The sequence below is a fragment of the Somniosus microcephalus genome, chromosome 2, assembly GCF_052327205.1.
Source record: "Somniosus microcephalus isolate GS21.2 chromosome 2, FLI_Smic_1.0, whole genome shotgun sequence".
NCBI lineage: Eukaryota > Metazoa > Chordata > Chondrichthyes > Squaliformes > Somniosidae > Somniosus > Somniosus microcephalus.
Window position 1 is genome coordinate 216906280 of NC_140988.1, and position 18538 is coordinate 216924817.

Below are 18538 nucleotides of genomic sequence, written 5' to 3' on the forward strand. Positions count from 1 at the left end.
TGATCAAGCCGTGTTGACTGAGGCGTCTAAAGAGGGTGCGCAAATGGCAGATGTGCTCCTCTTTATTAGGGCTGGCGATGAGGATGTCGTCGAGGTAGACGAATAGAAACTTGAGGTCCCGAAGCACGGAGTCCATCAAGCGCTGGAAAGCCTGTGCAGCGTTCTTCAATCCAAACGACAGCCGCAGAAACTCAAACAGGCCGAATGGGGTGATGACTGCAGTTTTCGGAATGACTTGTGGGTGGACGGGGACCTGGTGGTAGCCACGGACAAGGTCGACTTTTGAAAAAATGGTATTTCCCGCCAAATGTGCAGAGAAATCCTGAATATGAGGGATCGGGTACCGATCAGGAGTAGTGGCGTCGTTCAGGCGTCGGTAGTCGCCGCAAGGCTGCCATCCGCCGCCAGGTTTCGGAACAATGTGGAAAGGCGAAGACCAGGGACTATTCGACCGGCGAATAATCCCTAGCCGCTCTATCATGTCGAACTCTGCTTTCGCAGCCGCGAGCTTGCCAGGTTCGAGGCACCGGGCCCGTGCGTAGACTGGGGAGCCAGTAGTGGTGATGTGATGTTCGACACCATGTTTCGTGGCCATGGAAGAGAAAGTGGGTCTGGTCAGGTCTGGGAAATCTCCGAGGAGGCGAGTGAAGTCATCCAGAGGTGGGGACGCGCAGGAGACAGTAGCACGGGATGGAGTGAAAAGTGGCCACATTGATCAACCGGCGGTGCCGTGCAGTCACCAGGAGGCCGTTGGCGCACAAAAAATCCGCCCCGAGGATGGCTCGAGAGACTTTGGCCGTGATGAAATCCCAGTAAAACCGCTGGCCGCCGAAGCACACCTGGACCCGCTGGCTTCGAAAGGTCCGAATGGCCCCGCCATTAGCCGCCTGGAGGGAGGGGCCGTGCCCCCCAACTTGTAGATCAAGATCTGACGCGGGTAGGATGCTACACTGCGCCCCGGTATCGCAAAGGAAACGTCGACCAGGTAGGGAGTCGTTGATGAAGAGGAGTTTTCCCGAATTACCGATTGCCATCACAGCCGCGGGGCGCTCGTTATAACCGGTCCTCTTTCGACAGGGTGGCTGTTGTTTTTTTTTTTTTTGTTTTTTTTTTTTGAGCGAAAAGCTGCAGGGAGGGCGGCAGCATCTTGCTTTCGCGCCAAAACAGGCGTGGTAGAAGCACAACGCTGCAGGTTGAGGGGCTGGAGCGGCGTCTGCGGGGGATGGGCGCCTCGTGGCAGCGCAGTACTGCTGTGTCACCGCAAAGATCTTGTCCGCTTCGGCAGCCAGCTCTGCGCAGTCGGTGACTTCCAACCTGGCTAGGGCAGCCTGAACTTGCTCCGGTAGCTGGCTGAGGAATAGCTCCCTGAAATGGAAGCATTCCGGTTCGGAACCCAGGAGCGTGAGCATTTGGCTCATGAGCTCGGACGGCTTGGAGTCCCCGAGGCCGGGCATATTGAGCAGCCGGCGGGCGCGCTCCGACTTAGTTAGCCCGAAGACCTGTAACAACCGCGCCTTTATCGTATCATACTTGCGATCTTCTGGTCGATTACCAAGCAGGCTGACGATCCGCGAGGCTGTGGCGCTGTCGAGGGCGGAGACCACGTGATAGTAACGGGTCTGATCCGCAACGATGTTCCTGATTGTGAACTGGGCTTCAGCCTGGATGAACCACGCAGCTGGCTGTTGCTCCCAGAACTGTGGTAGCTTCAAAGCAATGGCATTCGATTCCATGTTCAGTAACTTCTGCGAAAACCGTTCGCAAAAGTCGGGGTCACCAATGTAGGAATGTCTAATTCCTATTCAAAAGACTGAGGTCCACTCAGGCGATCAAATAAACGAGGTTTAATGAAAACTAACAGAGTTTAACGGATAACTACAGGAGAACATCGAATATAGGTCTAGTCAGTTCGGAGGCTCCACGAGGACTGCTAGGGCGGTCCCATGGCTGACGTCATCACGTTTTTCCCACCGGTGGGGGATCACGTGATGAACGGCGTGACGTCATCGCATTTACCCGCGCTATTAAAGTGATCGCGCTCTGTACATGTAAACAGTGAAAACAAAGATACAGACTCAGGCTACAGCCAACATATTATTAAAGGGAATTATATACAATGATGATTGGAGTCCCTTAGTGGCTCCGTCACACGTTGTTCTTTTGGAATGGGTACACATGTAGCAAATCCCACCAAAATAAACGCTGGCAGATGAAATGTCCAAGTGTTAAAAAATAGAATTAAGGAACTTGATGACTTGAAAGGGTAAATTTTCCAACCGCGGGGCTTCAGCCCATCAATAGACAAGGTTTCATGACTGCACAATTAGAAAATTTGCCCTTACGAATCAGATTACATTTCTTTTTTTTTTAAACCACTAGAGTAAGGCTGCTCCCACTTATGAGGTTGATTTCTCCTGATCAGCAGATGCTATATAGCACATTTGGCTTTCTTTCAAAGTAAACATATGATTAAAATGTCCCACTTTATTACACAATTTCCACTGCACATTTTAAAATTCTTTTCAATCACCGTAAAATGCCATTTTGTGCTAAAATGCAAGAGACAAAGGGGGCTAAATTTGATGAGGCCCAAAAGCAGGCTGCAATGTGAGCCTGTTGAACATAATTCAGGCTGCACATGAAACGTCGTGTCTGCTAATTAACATGATTGAAGCACTGAGCCTAAAGCTAAACGTGCTGCTCGTTGGCTCAGCGCTCAGCAGGGGCCCAATTTCGTGGGAAGTCTGATCTCTAATTAAAGGTTGTCTGCAGAGTGAAACGCTGTCTGCACTTTTTAAAGGGGAGGTGCTTTCTGAAAGAAGCACCTCATTCTTAGTGGAGCTAAGGAAAGGGGAAGGTACCAATGTTGCAACAGGGCAGAGAAAGGGCACCTCGGACACCACACTGGGGGCCTTAGTGCAGGCGGTCGATAGGAGGAGACAGGCCCTCTACCCGCAGTGTGGCAGGAGGCCCTCTAGGTAGATTGTACGAAGGAAGTGGAAACAGATTGCTGAAGCAGTCAGTGCCACCAGTCTTTCCCCCCTGAGAGACCTGGATCCAGTGCCGGCAGAAGTTTAATAATCTCACACGAGCGGTCAAGGTGAGTGAATGCATCTTCAAATGCCATATCCCACCAACTGCACACACTGCTCAATTCATCACTCACCTACCAACAGTCTCTATCAATCACGATTCATACCCCAAATTCATAGCTTCACCTCACCCACTTACCACTGTTGCAAGCCTCACACCCATATCTTGCCTTGCACACAATGCCAGCTATACAATCATGAGAGACACATCACCCAAACACATTATACCACACTCACTGACACACTTCCCTTTCTCTTGCAGGTCAAGATAGCTCCTGCTGACGTCAGTTATGCGCCAACAGGCATGGCTGCAGAACCTGACCCAGCTGGAGGAGACAGTTCTGAATATAATTGGAGGGGCCATCACTGAGGCCACGATTGGCGAGGCTGAAAGCATTGATGATGACTGTAGGTATATACCTAATCCTTTTTCTCACATCCCATTTCCCTCATCCCACAATCTCTTCTCACTTACAATCTGCTGATGGTGTAAGCAGGTGCATCTTGCTTTCCCCCCTCCCCTCACCACAACCCTCCCCTTGTGACTTTCTCTTTTCAGATACCCAAGAACTCCAACCAGCTCAGCCTGTGCATGAAGAACTAGAGGAGGAGCGTGATAGAGAAAGAGAGACATCATCACTCGATCTAACACTCCCGACTCAGAAAATGGTACTGCACTAACTTTAGGAGGGTAGTATAGAGGCGGGATCTGCATGTGGTGAGTCACCGGGCATGAGTGGGCTGCAGCCAGGGTAGGGGGAAAGGGCAGCGCAGGTGCCAGCTCCCCAGAGTGCGAGGGCACACACGAGTTCTGCTGTAGAGGACTCAGATGAGGACTTCAATGAGGCGGCCTTCAGTGGAAGGGTGATGGGCAAGCACACAGAAATGCTTGGTGCAATGGCAGGCCTACAGACAGCCTCTTGTCACTGTCATGGAGCATGGAGGATGTTGTGTATGTACCTTTAAGAGAATAACTGGTCTCAGACTGCAGTACCGGCAGTGACCACCCCTGTATAAAAGGCGCTAGTGAGCCTCTGTTGTTTTCAGTTTCACTATTGACTCCCATCAGTAAAGACTTGTTGTTCAACTCCTGCTGTCCGTGTCTCAATCATTCACGGACATAATACTGGCGACGAGCAGATACGAACCTACCTACAGTCTGCACCACCTCGTGGGATCCATTCCTACAGCGAAGTGAGCAGAGGTCGAGGCCAGAAAGAAAAGAAAGTAAGAGGCAGCAGAAACGGGCGTCGACCGTGGGCATCCGCCCCTGTGTTAGCGGAGTTGAAGATTGCTGGAGAAGCTGTCGGAAGCGGGGCCTGGTTCCAGTCGACGGTGCTTCAGCTAATCGGGCTGGTGGCAGGTAGTACACTGATCCTTCCGGGGCTGCGGCGGTCGCGAACTCGAGCGGGTGGCTTGCAACGGGGCCGAGCAGTGTTGTTGGGAAGAGAGAGGGTGGAGCACACAGGGCACGGCCGGTGCTACGAAGCCGGGCTGCGTATAGACCCGAGAAGAGGGAGGCAAGAGTCCCACAGGGTTGTTCCACGACGGGAAAATAATAAAAAAAATATTAAACGCGCAAGAAACTGCGAGGAGCTGCAGGTTGCAACGGGAACCGCGGAAAGCAGCGCTAGCAACAGCGGGGAAGAAGGCAAAGCGCGGGAGGCGCCATTTTAGATTTGCAAGATGCCGAAGACTGGCTGTATCACTGCTTTTGATAATACAAGAGGGGACTGGACCACGTATGTGGAAAGAGTCGAGATATATTTCGAGGCAAACGAAATAGCTGATGAGAAAAAGGCATCGGCATTGCTAAACTTAATGGGCGCTAGAACGTACGGCCTATTGCGGGACCTGATTACTCCAGCCAAACCGAAGGCGAAGAGTTTTAACGAAATTGTTGCTGTCCTACAGGAACACCTAAACCCTGCACCACTGTTGATAGCAGAAAGATTTAAATTCCACAGGAGAACTCAGCATAAAGATGAGAGCAATGCGGAGTACCTTACGGAACTACGCAAGCTATCAAAGCACTGCCAGTTCGGAGAAGGACTGGCAGATACCCTACGGGACAAATTTGTCTGTGGACTCCTGAGTGAAGGAACACAGAAGAAGTTACTATCAGAGAAAGAGCTGACGCTAGATAAGGCTTTCAGCGTGGCAGTATCGTATGAAGCAGCAGCCAGGGGAGCTGCAGAAATTCAACAAAAGCCACAGGAATACGGCACCCACGAAATGACACGGGGATTTGCAAAATGTTATCGCTGCGGCAGAACTAACCATGACCAGAAGGACTGCTGGTCCAAAGACAAAATATGCAGGCAATGCGGAAAGATGTGACACATTGCACGAGTTTGCAGGTCTGGGAAGACGACCAGCGACAACAAAAAGGCTACTAAGGGACCGTACAAGAAAGTACAAAAGATGACGGACAGTAGTTCCGAAGACCAGATGAGCGATAGTGAATCCGGGAACAGGAGACTAAGCTGTCTCAAACTTCACAATGCAATCGCAAAAGAGGATCACCGAACCATTTGGGTCACCCTCACGATAGCAGGGTCCCAAGTTAAAATGGAATTGGATACAGGATCAGCGCTAACCGTCATGAATCGACGAGACTACGAGCGGCTATTCTCACACATACCCTTGAGAGAGACATCCATCGTCTTGGCGACGTATACGGGGCAAAAAGTATACCCCAGAGGAAAAATAAGGGTGCCTGTCGAATACAACGGCAAGAAAATACGGAAATTGTATCTCTACATACTGCCAAATGGTGGACCACCGTTTTTGGGACGTGAATGGATCAGGAAGATAAACTTAGATTGGCACTCCATTCATGCAATGACGGTGGACGGTAAAAAAGATGAAGACGTCACTCCTGGACGATTGTCAACAATCTTAGCTAACGCCAAAGAGGTATTTCAACAAGAACTGGGCGCGCTTAAAGGCGTAACCGCCTCAATAAAAATAGAAGAGAATGCAGTTCCCAAGTTTTTCAAAGCAAGACCGGTACCATATGCAATTCGCCCAGCCGTCGAGGCAGAGCTGGAGAATCTGGAGAAGGCAGGCATGTTGTCTAAGGTCGACTGGAGCGAGTGGGCGACACCCATCGTTCCTGTCATGAAGAAAACGTTAAGCAATAAGTCCGGGGAGCCAAGGAAGATTCGCATCTGTGGGGATTTCAAGGTGACGGTTAACCCAGTCCTTCACACAGTACAATATCCTCTTCCAAGGATAGAAGACATCTTCGCCTCACTGTCTGGAGGGAAGCGTTTTCCAAAAATTGACCTAGCACAAGCATATTTGCAGATGGAGGTTGAAGAGTCCTCTAGGAAGTATCTCATGATAAACACTCACAAAGGTCTTTACCAGTATCATCGATTGGTATTCAGAGTAGCATCGGCTCCGGCGATATGGCAAAGAGCGATGGAACAAGTCCTGCAAGGTATTCCGGGGACTCTGTTACTTGGACGACATCCTTGTGACAGGTGAAGATGACAGTGAACACCTTAACAACCTAGAACAGGTGCTCACTAGACTACGGGAACATGGGCTACGAGCCAACCGCCCCAAGTGCGAGTTTTTTAAGAAACAGATATCGTATTGTGGCCACGTGATTGATGAAGAGGGGTTACATAAGTCCCCTGACAAAATTGAAGCGGTTGTTAAGGCCCCAGCGCCTGAAAATGTGTCGCAACTGAGGTCATTCCTCGGATTGGTGAATTACTACCATAAGTTTTTGCCGAATTTGTCGACAATTCTGCACCCACTGAACGCCCTGCTACGAACGGGGGTAGCATGGAAATGGAGCGATGATTGTAAGCGGGCCTTTCAGAAGAGTAAGGACTTAATCACTTCAAGGGAAGCATTGGCTCACTACAACCCAGCACTGCCGATCAGACTGGCATGTGATGCGTCTCCCTACGGCATTGGGGCGGTACTGTCACATAAATTCCTTGATGGTTTAGAGAGGCCGATAGCTTTTGCGTCACGCTCGTTAACTTCTGCCGAGCGTAACTACGCCCAGATTGACAGAGAGGCCCTCGGCCTAGTGTGGGGGGTGAAGAAGTTCAATCACTACCTGCACGGTCAAAAATTTACTCTACTAACCGATCATCAACCTCGTCTCCATTTTCAACCCTCAGAAGGGCGTACCGATAATGGCAGCACAACGGCTGCAGAGGTGGTCCCTTTTCCTAGGGGCACACCAATATGACATCGAGTACAAAGGAACTAAACAGCATGGGAATGCTGATGGATTGTCACGCCTACCATTGCCGACGGTGGAAGAAGACGACCTTGCAGTGGATCCAATGGAGTTATTCCACTCGGCCATAGTCGAATGTCTCCCTGTGACGAATGCAAACATAGAAAAGGAAACACGGAATGACCCGACACTATCACGGGTCTATGATTTAACGGTGAAGGGATGGCCAGCATATGGCGAACCACTGCTGCCAGCATTCTCGCCGAGAAGAGAACAGCTGTCAGTGTGCAGAGGGACCTTGATGTGTGGATCCAGAGTAGTAATTCCACCAAAGTTGATGGATAGCGTGCTCAATGAGCTTCATGAGGGTCATCTGGGTGGGGTAAAAATGAAGAACTTAGCCAGAGCGTTTGTGTGGTGGCCGGGAATCGAAGAGATGACCAAGAGCTGTGCAGGATGCCAGAAGGTCCAAAACGCCCCACCACAAGCCCCTCTACATCCATGGGAGTGGCCCTCATCTCCATGGCAAAGGATGCACATTGATTTTGCTGGTCGCTTCATGGACTCGATGTTTTTAATTGTGGTGGATGCACATTCAAAGTGGCCAGAGGTAATAAAAATGTCCTCAACCACCACGTAAAAAACTATCACAGTTTTACAAGCCATATTCGCCAGGAATGGGCTGCCTGAACAGATTTGCTCTGACAATGGACCACAGTTTGTGTCTGAAGAGTTCCGGAGGTTCTTAAAGAACAATGGTGTTAAGCATTACACATCTGCCCCATATCATCCAGCCACTAATGGATTGGCCGAGAGGTTTGTCCAAACATTCAAGAAGGCTATCAAGGCAATGTGTAATGAAGATATACCCCTACAACACAAGGTGGACAACTTCTTGTTTGCCTACCGGAATGCGACACATGTGGTTACCAACCAAACTCCAGCCATGATGTTCTTCAATCGAAGACTACGATGCCGCTTGGATTTGGTTAAGCCAAACATCCGAAGAGATGTGGAGAACAGGCAGTTTCAGAATATGAATGAAAGGCCGACCAGGAGTTTTAAGATAGGTCAACCAGTTTTGGCCCGGGACTACCGCACTGAGAAATGGCAGCCAGGAACAATTTGTACATGGCAAGGACCTCTCATGTATACCGTGGACGTTGGGGAGAGCATTGTAAGACGCCATGCTGACCAGATTCTAGAGTCACTGGAAAACGTCAACTCCACACCACGATCTGATACACCTGGCAATGAAATCGACGTACCAATTGCAGCTACCGCAGAACCGGTAATATTGGAAGCAGATGAACCAAACAACGACATTGATCCCGACTCAACATTGCCAGAAGAACCTGATACCCCAAAGAGGCGTTATCCAGACAGAATCAGGAAGCCTCCTCAAAGACTGAACTTATAATTGCTTAAACTTAACCAATGTATCTAGCAATTGTAATTAGTTATCATTTAGTTGTTAAATGAATGTTATGTACTGTTTATCTAAAAGGGGAGGAATTGTTGAGTATGTACCTTTAAGAGAATAACTGGTCTCAGACTGCAGTACCGGCAGTGACCACCCCTGTATAAAAGGCGCTAGTGAGCCTCTGTTGTTTTCAGTTTCACTATTGACGCCCATCAGTAAAGACTTGTTTTGTTCAACTCCTGCTGTCCGTGTCTCAATCATTCACGGACATAATAGAGGAGTCTGGCACCAACCTTGCACAGGGCTTTGCACAGAGCTTGGAGCCCATGATTTCTAGGATGGAAGTGATGGGCAACTTCATTAGAGCACTTGTCGACCCAACCATGATACTGGGTGTGATGGTCGAGGTCGCTGCTTCCACTGCAGCACAAGCAGAAGCGACCCAACGTCTGAGTGCTGCAGTGGAAGCTCAGACTACTTTCATCATAGCTGCTTTTACAAGTGTGGATAGGGGCTTGACGGGTCTCACAGCAGTCCAGCAATCTGTCCTCCAACAGATTACTAGGATTGCTGAGGCGCCACCCCGGAGGAGTAGCAGTGGCTCCATGGAGCACGAACCTGCTGTCCTCTAACAAAAACAGATTATCTGGTCATTAGCACATTGCTATTTGTGGGTCCTTGCTGTTCACAAATTGGCTGCCATGTTTCCCACATTACAACAGTGACTCCACTTCAAAAGTACTTAATTGGCTGTAAAGCGCTTCGAGACGTCCGGTGGTCATGAAAGGCTCTATATAAATGCAAGTCTTTCTTTTCTTTTCTTCTCTCAGGATGACAGCATTCGTACTTCCATCACCGTTACTCCACCAGTGACATTGCTGTTGCCCGTCAGCCAGCCAGCCACTGCTTATGCCAATGTGGTGCAGTCCACAGCTGGGCCTTCTAGGCCCGGAGCAGCTTGAGGTCGTCCCGCAAGGCCATCTGCGGTTTCCCCCACGAAAAGCCATGCTGCAGCCATTGGGGTAGCACTTTGTAGGAGCGCTAGGATAGGCAAAGGCACACGAAGGACAGACACGAAGGGAATGAACAAGGGCGATTAGTTGACTTTGTAATGTAGCTTTGGAATTAATCATTTCTAAATTATGTTTGGAATGTTTGTTTTGTGGCCAAGAGGACGCTGTGATGTTCCGTGACAGAGGGATGGTAAGGCGGGGAAGTGTTGAGCAATGGGGATCTGGTGTTTCATTCAGGGGAGCCGGAGTCTGATGATGTGTTCACGGACAGCCCGTCTGTAACGGGGATTTGCAGGCTACCTCCTCCGCCTCTTCCTCCTGAGGTGGTCGTGGAACCCACGGTGGCAAAGGTTGCACCCTCGTGATGGCCAAGTTGTGGAGGATGCAGCCGACCACCAGGAATTGGGACACCCACTCCGGTGAGTACTGGAGAGCTCCTCCGCAGCAGTCAAGGCAGCGCAACCATTGCTTGAGCACCCTGATGGTCTGCTCGATGACGTTCCTCGTGGCAGCATAGACGTCATTATACGATTGCTGGCGACGAGTGGTGGGGTTGCAGAGGGGAGTCATCAGCCAGGTGTACAGCGGAGGGCCCTGGTCGCCGAGCAGCCACCCTCGGGCTCGACGTGGTGGCTGGAAAATTGCTGGCACAGGATGAAGGCATCATGGCTGCTGCCAGGATACCGGGCATTCACCATCATGATGGGCTGGGCGTGGTCTCACACTAACTGCACATTGAGTGAGTGGCAGCCTTTGCAGTTACGGTACATCTCAGCATTGTGATGCGGCGCCCGCAAAGCCATGTGTGTGCAGTCGATGGCACCCTTCACCATGGGGAAGCCCGATATCCTGGCAAAGCCACGTGCGTGCTCCTCCAGCTTCTTTCTGTTTAGAGAGAAGACAATGAAGTCCCTTCTTCTGGTGTAGAGAGCCTCTGTGACCCACCGGATGCAGTGATGGACGGCGAACTGCGAGATGTTAGCGGTGTCTCCTGCTGCAGACTGGAAGGATCCGTGAAAACATTCAGGGCCACGGTCACCTTGAGGGCCACTGGCAGAGCTGTCATCGCCCTGTTCTGAGGCTGCAGGTCTGGTTCCAAGACGTGGCAGAGTTCTATGACCACCTCTTTGGCGAAGCGGAGCCGCCGAACACACTGCTCCTGGCTTAGGTGCAGGTAGAAGTGCTCCCTGAAGAGCCTAGGTGGATAAGGACTCCTGCTGAGAGCCCTCCTTCCCCTCCCTCTGTGAGCAGCTGGTCTTTCCTGCCTCTGCTCCATCTCCCTGTCATGCTGCAGTGTGGGGGGACTGCAACTAGAGCCCCCATGACTGGGAGCAAGTCGTGTACTCAGAGGCTTTACAGTAACAGCCAACACCTTCCCAACGTCCAGCAGCACTCCCTGCACACTTTAACAACTTTATAAATGTCTTCCAGCAAGCCAGTATTCAGATAAATTCTGTAAGAGTCAGTAGAAGAGAAATAATCAACTTACTTGCAAGTTGGATGTATCCCTTTAAATAGTGCTGGTGGGAGGGCCCTCGTGCAGCTGAACGCATGTTAAGCTATTCATGTTTAGTAGAGGGCGTTGATTGAAGCGACAACATTGAAAATGGCAGGTTGTGCGTCAAAACAGTGTTATACGCTGACTGATGTCACGATCTGCATACGTACGCACATCCCGCCCGCGCCATCACCCTCATCAAGACGGCGACCAGCGCGGGCTGCGCTGGAAGTCGGCAGAAGCAAGGCGGCCGCCATTTTTTTTCTACAAACCGGCCATAACTACCAGTGCTAAGGTGCCGAATTTCACAGCCATAGAATATTATCCCATTTTGTTCTCATGTCTCCTACCTCACCCTCAAGTCGAAAGATGTGCAACATATTGCTTTAATATACTTAACTACATGCAACTGACAAAGGAAGTGGACCATTTTCTTCTTGCAAGAATCAGGATTTAATTTTTAACTTAAAATCAACATAGCAATCACAAAATGTTCACATTCCAGCTTACCGGCAGCAGATGACTGCTTTGCAAGACAAAGCAAGATCCAAAAAGGACTGTCGCACTCCAAATGTCAGGGCATATTTGAGGGTTTTCCCATCAATAATCAGTGCAAAGTCGTTGTCCTTACGCAAAGCATCACCTAGAGTATTGCAGTGGTGGATCAGGGCTTCCCTTGTTGTCTGTGAAATAATTTGAAAAAAGTAAACTAGTTTACACTTTAAGGAAAAAGTTTAGTGAAAACTGATAAATCATCATCTTTTAAAGCAACAAAACTGGAGACTTGAAAAAAATGGCAGAATTTTCACCCAAGGCCTTGCCCGTCAAAGAATTTGTCTGGTTAAATGGATTACAAATGTCAGTTCTTCCAACATAAAAAGGGAAGGGTGTGAGGATTCTAAAAACCTGATGTGAACACCATTACAAATCATTTCCTCACTGGCTAAACCACTAAAAGGACCATCTTCAATCCAATTTCCATAATCCTGTGGCATAGCTGCAATTTGCAACTAGCACAATTCCAAATAAAAGATTTGTGACAATGAAACCATAATTTTCTCATTTCTTCTTGTGCTGGTGCTATAAGCCATCGTTGTGGAGCAGAAAACATGGGAGAGGTGCATCTGTCAGCTTACCTCTGTGGTGGAGAAGTTTGTTGTACTGACCACAAGAAATGCTGTAAATGAGCACTTACAACATGCAAGTGTTATAATGGATACTCAACATGGCTTCAGAATGCAGAGGGCATTCTTTGACACATCTGATCCAATATTTTGGTGAGGTTACTGGAACAATGGACCAAGGAAAACCAGTAGACAGCAACCACTTGGATTTCCATAATATGTCACATGAAGGATTGTCCCCCCAAAAAATTGCATAATATGGGGGTAAAAAGGGGAAAGGGATAAATATTGGATAGGGCATCATAGGGGATTTTAAATGGGACAGCTTCCCCTGGGGTCCAGTCATGAGTGGCGTGTCCCAGTCTTCAGTGCTGGGGCACCTTTCTGTTCATTATATTCAATGATCTGCAGGAGGGCATAGACAGAACAGTAATTTGCAGATGAGAATAAAGTGTGTGTTAGAGTCAGTAACTTAGAAGAATGAAACAGATTGCAACTGGATTTTGATAGATTAGGCAAGTGGGCCCAAGACTGGCAAATGCCATTCATAGGGTCATAGAGTTATATAGCACAGGAAGAGGCCCTTCGGCCCATCGTGTCTGCGCCGGCCATCAAGCCCTATCTATTCTAATCCCATTTTCCAGCACTTGGTCCGTAGCCTTGTATGCTACGGCATTTCAAGTGCTCATCTAAATGCTTCTTGAATGTTGTGAGGGTTCCTGTAAGTGTAGTTATGTACATAGTTACATGTAATAAGGGCACAGGATATAACATGACTAGGTGTAGGCTGAAGGTTAATAAGGAAAAAAATTGGGATTGATCCTTGACTGCTCCCTCACAGTTCAGGGTCATAGAATTTCATCAAGTCTACAGCACAGAAACAGGCCATTCGGCCCAACTGGTCAATGCCGGCGTTTATGCTCCACACGAGCCTCTCCCATCCCTCTAACCCTATCAGCATATCCTTTTATTGCTTTCTCCTTCATGTGCTTATCTAGTTTCTCCTTAAATGCATAGTGCCAAGAGGCTGCAGCCAAAGCTGTATTGCCCAGATGATTAAATTAGGACCATAGTAACAGGGGTAGAGAAGGCTTTGTTACAACCTCATTTGGAGTAATGTGTCCAATTTTGGACCCCCCCCCTCCCACCTCAAGAGGTCATTGTGACTCTGGAAAAGGGACAGAGAAGGACAACAAGGATGATCCCTGCCCTGGGTTAGACTTGATGCCTTGGGTTTTTGCTCACTGGACAGATAGGCCCTTAGTGAATATTTGATAGTTATTTGAGATTTTAAAAGGCACAAAGATGAAAGTGTTTTAGTTGATGGGGTCTGGCAGAACTAGGTGCCATCCATGTAAACTGAAGCAGCAATTCAGCACATTCTGTCCCAGCAGTATATCACTGGAAATTAAGCATAACGGTATGTCACAACATGTAAAATGCACTGAAATGTTATTCCAGAGTCTCTCCCAATCTACTACTAATAGATGAAACAGAATTAAATACTAACCAAAATACAATACAAAATATTTATGATTTCAATACATCTTTTTAAGCATCTAATAAAACCTGTTTTGGCAATTTCAAAGGCCCTTACTCTTTTTAAAAAAAAAAGGGCTGAGAAATGTATCCACTTTAAAAAAAAAGTAAAATCTGCTCCTATAAAATGAAAATCACATCAAGGAGGAAAAAACCAAAAAACAGATTATTAAAAAAAAAAGCCATTTCCAAGCACCATTACCACTATTTGTCATAAATCATAAAAGATGTGCTTGACATGCAGGTACTGATTGAAGTTACTGTCTGTTACAGACAATCTACAGGGACTCCTAACTTACTGCCATAACAAACTGCTGAAATTTTACCTAAAAGAAATATTTACAATCAAATGCTTCAAATTTCACAGACTAAGGAAAGGCACAGTTGTTTTGTGTTGATCGTGAAAGATTACCAGGAAATGTACCACAGCTGTTTCTGCAACTAAATTAAAAGTAATTCTGCCCTAACAATAAATGGCTCAACACTCCAAGAACTGTAGCAGACCTTGTGTGTTTGTGCTTTAATCTGAAAGCACTGTACAATGTAGAGTGCTATATGGATAGAACCCACATTAAATCTGTTGCGATATTTGTGTCAAGAACTCCATTAAAGGCTTGTAGTTGGTCCAAAGTTCCCCATGTAAGCCCTACAGGAGATAAATACTGTTTGGTGTTTTCATAATTTCCATATAAGCAAACATGTGTCACTTGGTGCTTACTGTAGACTAGTCTAGGCTGAAGAGCACAATGGCCCAGATTTTGCTCTCAAAATAATGGTGAGGCTAATGGCGCTCGCCATTAATTATGTGCAAATACAGTATGTGGTTAAATGTGAATATCCAAAAGTTGCTGTCCGAGTTGCACCGCTCCACCATTAGCTTCACGAAAACTGCATCTCTCTGGCTGCCTCACCATTCAACTGCATTGACTGGCGTGAAGTTGCTGTATTTTGTAGTAGATACGAACTAAACTCGCCACAGAAAGTTAAGTCTTGTCCATGACAGTCTAAGTACCCTTTAACAACATAATAAGTGTTAATTACTGCCAGTCAACCTCTCTGGCACTGAAAATTAACTGTTACAACTGAGGAGTCTAAATCTCTCAGGTTTTAATTGTTGTTGGGAGATATTAAAAATGTAAAATTTTAATTGTTACTTTTCCTTTCCGTCTCTTTTCTCTCTCTTAATTCAATCTTTCTCTCCCTCTCTATTTCTTTCTGTACCTGATTTAGCATTGACTGCACCCACTCTAATTTATGCTTCCTGCTCAGGCCTTGTGCTGTTAATTTCACAATCCTTCAATCTGATTGGTTGAGGAGGTACACAGTTGTTTTCCCTGTTCACTCAGGTCCCAGATGCCCGGTTTCTCTCGCTGTGTTATCAGCTCGCGCTTTCAGCAACTTTCCATGCAAAAAATTTAAGAACCGAAACATGCAAGGACAAGTCTAACTAATGGCAGACGCCATTAGATGCCCTGCTACACCAAAATCTGGCCCAAATGAGAAAGATTGGGCCTAATAGTGCATTAATAAAGTGAATAATATGGACTCAACAGTAAAGAACAGATAGTAGCTATTACATGCTGCATGAAATGTCACAGAGGAAGCTTAGAAATAAAAGCAGCTTTAGAAAGGGATGGTTTACAAATTGCCCCTTTACAGCTGCCAACATTGACAAAACATCAGGAGTGACATAAAATGCAGACCCATTCAAACATATGGAGCTGTGTTTTATATTTTTCCAAGAGTAATGTACATTACAGTGGGATACATTTTTAAAGTGAGTGACACTTGGGAGGTCCGCTTACTGAGTGTGAACCTTGAGCATTAGTTAAAGCCTTTCTTTTTAAATATAGTAGCACATGAAATCTAAACTGACATACGACAGGTCTGGCTGTATTTGATTTTACTTTTTCACTTAAATTGTGACAGCAGTAAAATCTGAAATGACCAAAAGTACAGATACCACAAAGCAACTTCTGTCTACCTCTAGCCCCTACAATAACCACAGGAGTTGCGAGTGCATTTTCCCATGACCATACTCCTCTAACACAAAAACTGGCCAATTCAACATGCATTCAAAACCGGGTGCACAAAGCAACTTTTCTAATGTTACAAGATAAAGTCACGGTAGAGGTAAATGCCCTAGCATGTGCTTGAATTGCACTGTGGGCTGGCAGTAACCAGGAAATTTGCCACCATTTACAACAGAGCTACTTTGGTCAGCAGGCAGGTGAAACTTAAAAAATTCTCCCTGAACTATAAATACGATTTTGGGATGAATATTAGCAATAGATTTTAATTTGCATTTGATTGCAGAAACGTCAATTTATTTTTCCACACATCAAACCGTGTTTTCCACCAATTATCACTGTCAATGAGGATTTGTATCCGTGGTTTAAAAAAAAAGTAACTATTAATAGTATCTGCTCTGCCAAATTTCAGGCATTTTCCACATATCATCTGGGATTGCAGTGTCTAACTTGGGAGGAGGGGCTTAGTATTCCTCTTGCTGAAATACAATTTATTCTTAAAGCCCCTGAACAAAGGATTATGCCGAACACCTCAAGTCTCTTCGCCAGGAGCAAGCGGAAGCCAAGTGCAGGCAGTGCAAGGAGCGCACGTCAACCCAAGCACCCCACCCACTCGCCCCTTCAACCACCATCTGCCCCACCTGTGACAGAGACTGTAGGTCCCGCATTGGACTCATCAGTCACCTGACAACTCATTTTTAATGTGGAAGCAAGTCACCCTCGGTTCCGAGGGACTGCCTAAGAGGAGAAGATGTGCCCACCTTATGAAATCTGATGAGTGAGGAGTGATTCTTGCCTCTTCAAAATCTTGAACGGTACAAGAGTCAAACACCATTGCTTGTTTTCTTATCAACATAAGAGGTACTGCTTTGCTTATGTATGGAAAAAAAGGGCAGATTTGGCTTTGGCAATATGAACCAGCACAGACATAACTTGCATGCTGGTTTTTGTATCCTTTTCTGCTACAACAGTAAAGGTTAACATATGAATTTCGCAGCAACGGCTACAGATTCTGGACCAGATTTAGCATGAGAGCAGCCCACCCAATTAACAAGAATGTTCACCTTACAAACATGTAAAATCACTGATTTGGAATACTAATGATAAAACCACAACCTTCAAGAAACAAATATAAATAAGATTGAAGTGAATACATCAATTTTACAGCATTTTCCTGCAATTTTACTTGTATCAAATATAATTTTGTCCCACCTCTATCAGACATTAAATCACACTCGTCATTCAATTGTACAAAAATATAAAATGCATGATTGGATGATTCAAACAAAGTAAACGGACAAGGGGAGGAATGGACACTTAATATTCCTGGCTACAATGTATTCAGGAAAGATGGGGAAGGAAAGGGGAGAAGGGAGGTGGCAGTATTGATCAAATATACTGTTCCAGCACTAGAAAGGGATGCTTGAGGGATCAAAGACAGAATCTATTTGGTTAGAATTAGGGAACAATAGAGGAGCTATTACGCTGGTGGGTGAATACTATAGGTCACCAAATAGTGGGAAAGAGATAGAGGAGCAAATTTGCAGGCAAATTGCAGAAAGGTGCAAGAACTTTAGAGTAGTGATAATGGGGGACTGCAATTATCCTAATATGGACTGGAAAAATAACAGTGTAAAGAGCAAGGAAGGGGAGGAATGCCTGAAATGTGTACAAGAGAACTTTCCAGATCAGTATGTTTTCAGCCCAACAAGGAAGGAAGCAGTGCTGTATCTAGTTTTGGGGAATGAAGAGGGACAAGTGGAGCATGTTTCAGTGATTTGATAAACAGTGATCAGAATATTGTTAGGTTTAGAGGTAGTTATGGAAATGTTCAAGGAAAAATCAAATGTGAAAATACTCAACTGGAGGGCGGACTAATTTCAGTGAGTTGGAATCTGGCCCAGGTGGATTGGAATCAAAGATTGACAGGTAAAACAGTAAATGAGCAATGGGAGGCCTTCGAAGAGGAGATAGTTTGGGTACAGAGTAGACACATTCCTACTTTGCATCTATCTTCACTAAAAAAGATGTCAATGTCATGTAAAGGAGGAGGTAGTAGCAATATTGGATAGGATAAAATAGATAAAGAGGAGGTACTTAAAAGGTTGGTAGCGCTCAAAGTAGAAAAGTCATCTGGTCTGGATAGCATGCATCCTCAGTTGCTGAGGGAAGTAAGGGTGGAAATTGCAGAGGCTTTGGCCACAATCCTCCAGATATGGGGTGGTGCCAGAGGACTGTAAATGTTACAGTTCTGTTCAAAAAAGGGGAGAGAGATAAACCCAGCAACTACAGGCCAGTCAGCCTAACGTTAGTGGTGGGGAAACATTATTCCGGACAAAATTAATTGGCACTTGGAAAAATATGGGTTGATAAATGAAATCCAGCACTGATTTGTTAAAGGCAAATTGTGTTTTGACTCTCTTGATTGAGTTCTTTGATGAAGTAACAGAGAGGGTTGATGAGGTTAATGTGGTTGATGTGTAGATGGACTTTCAAAAGATGTTTGGTAAAGTACCACACACTGGTTAGCAAAATTGAAACCCAGGGGATTAAAGGGGCAGTGGCTGCATGGATACGAAATTGGCCAAAGGACAGAAAGCAGAGAGTAT

General features: G+C 46.5%; 1 protein-coding gene across 2 annotated transcripts in view; it reads right to left on the reverse strand.

Moving 5' to 3' along the window:
* Window positions 1–18538, reverse strand: part of atp8a1 (ATPase phospholipid transporting 8A1) — a 546817-nt gene that overhangs the window by 133383 nt on the left and 394896 nt on the right. For both annotated transcript variants that reach the window (XM_085969404.1, XM_085969397.1), the window contains one exon: window positions 11747–11919. In XM_085969404.1, the coding sequence (XP_085825530.1) occupies window positions 11747–11919 (173 nt within the window). The remainder of the gene's footprint in view (window positions 1–11746; window positions 11920–18538) is intronic.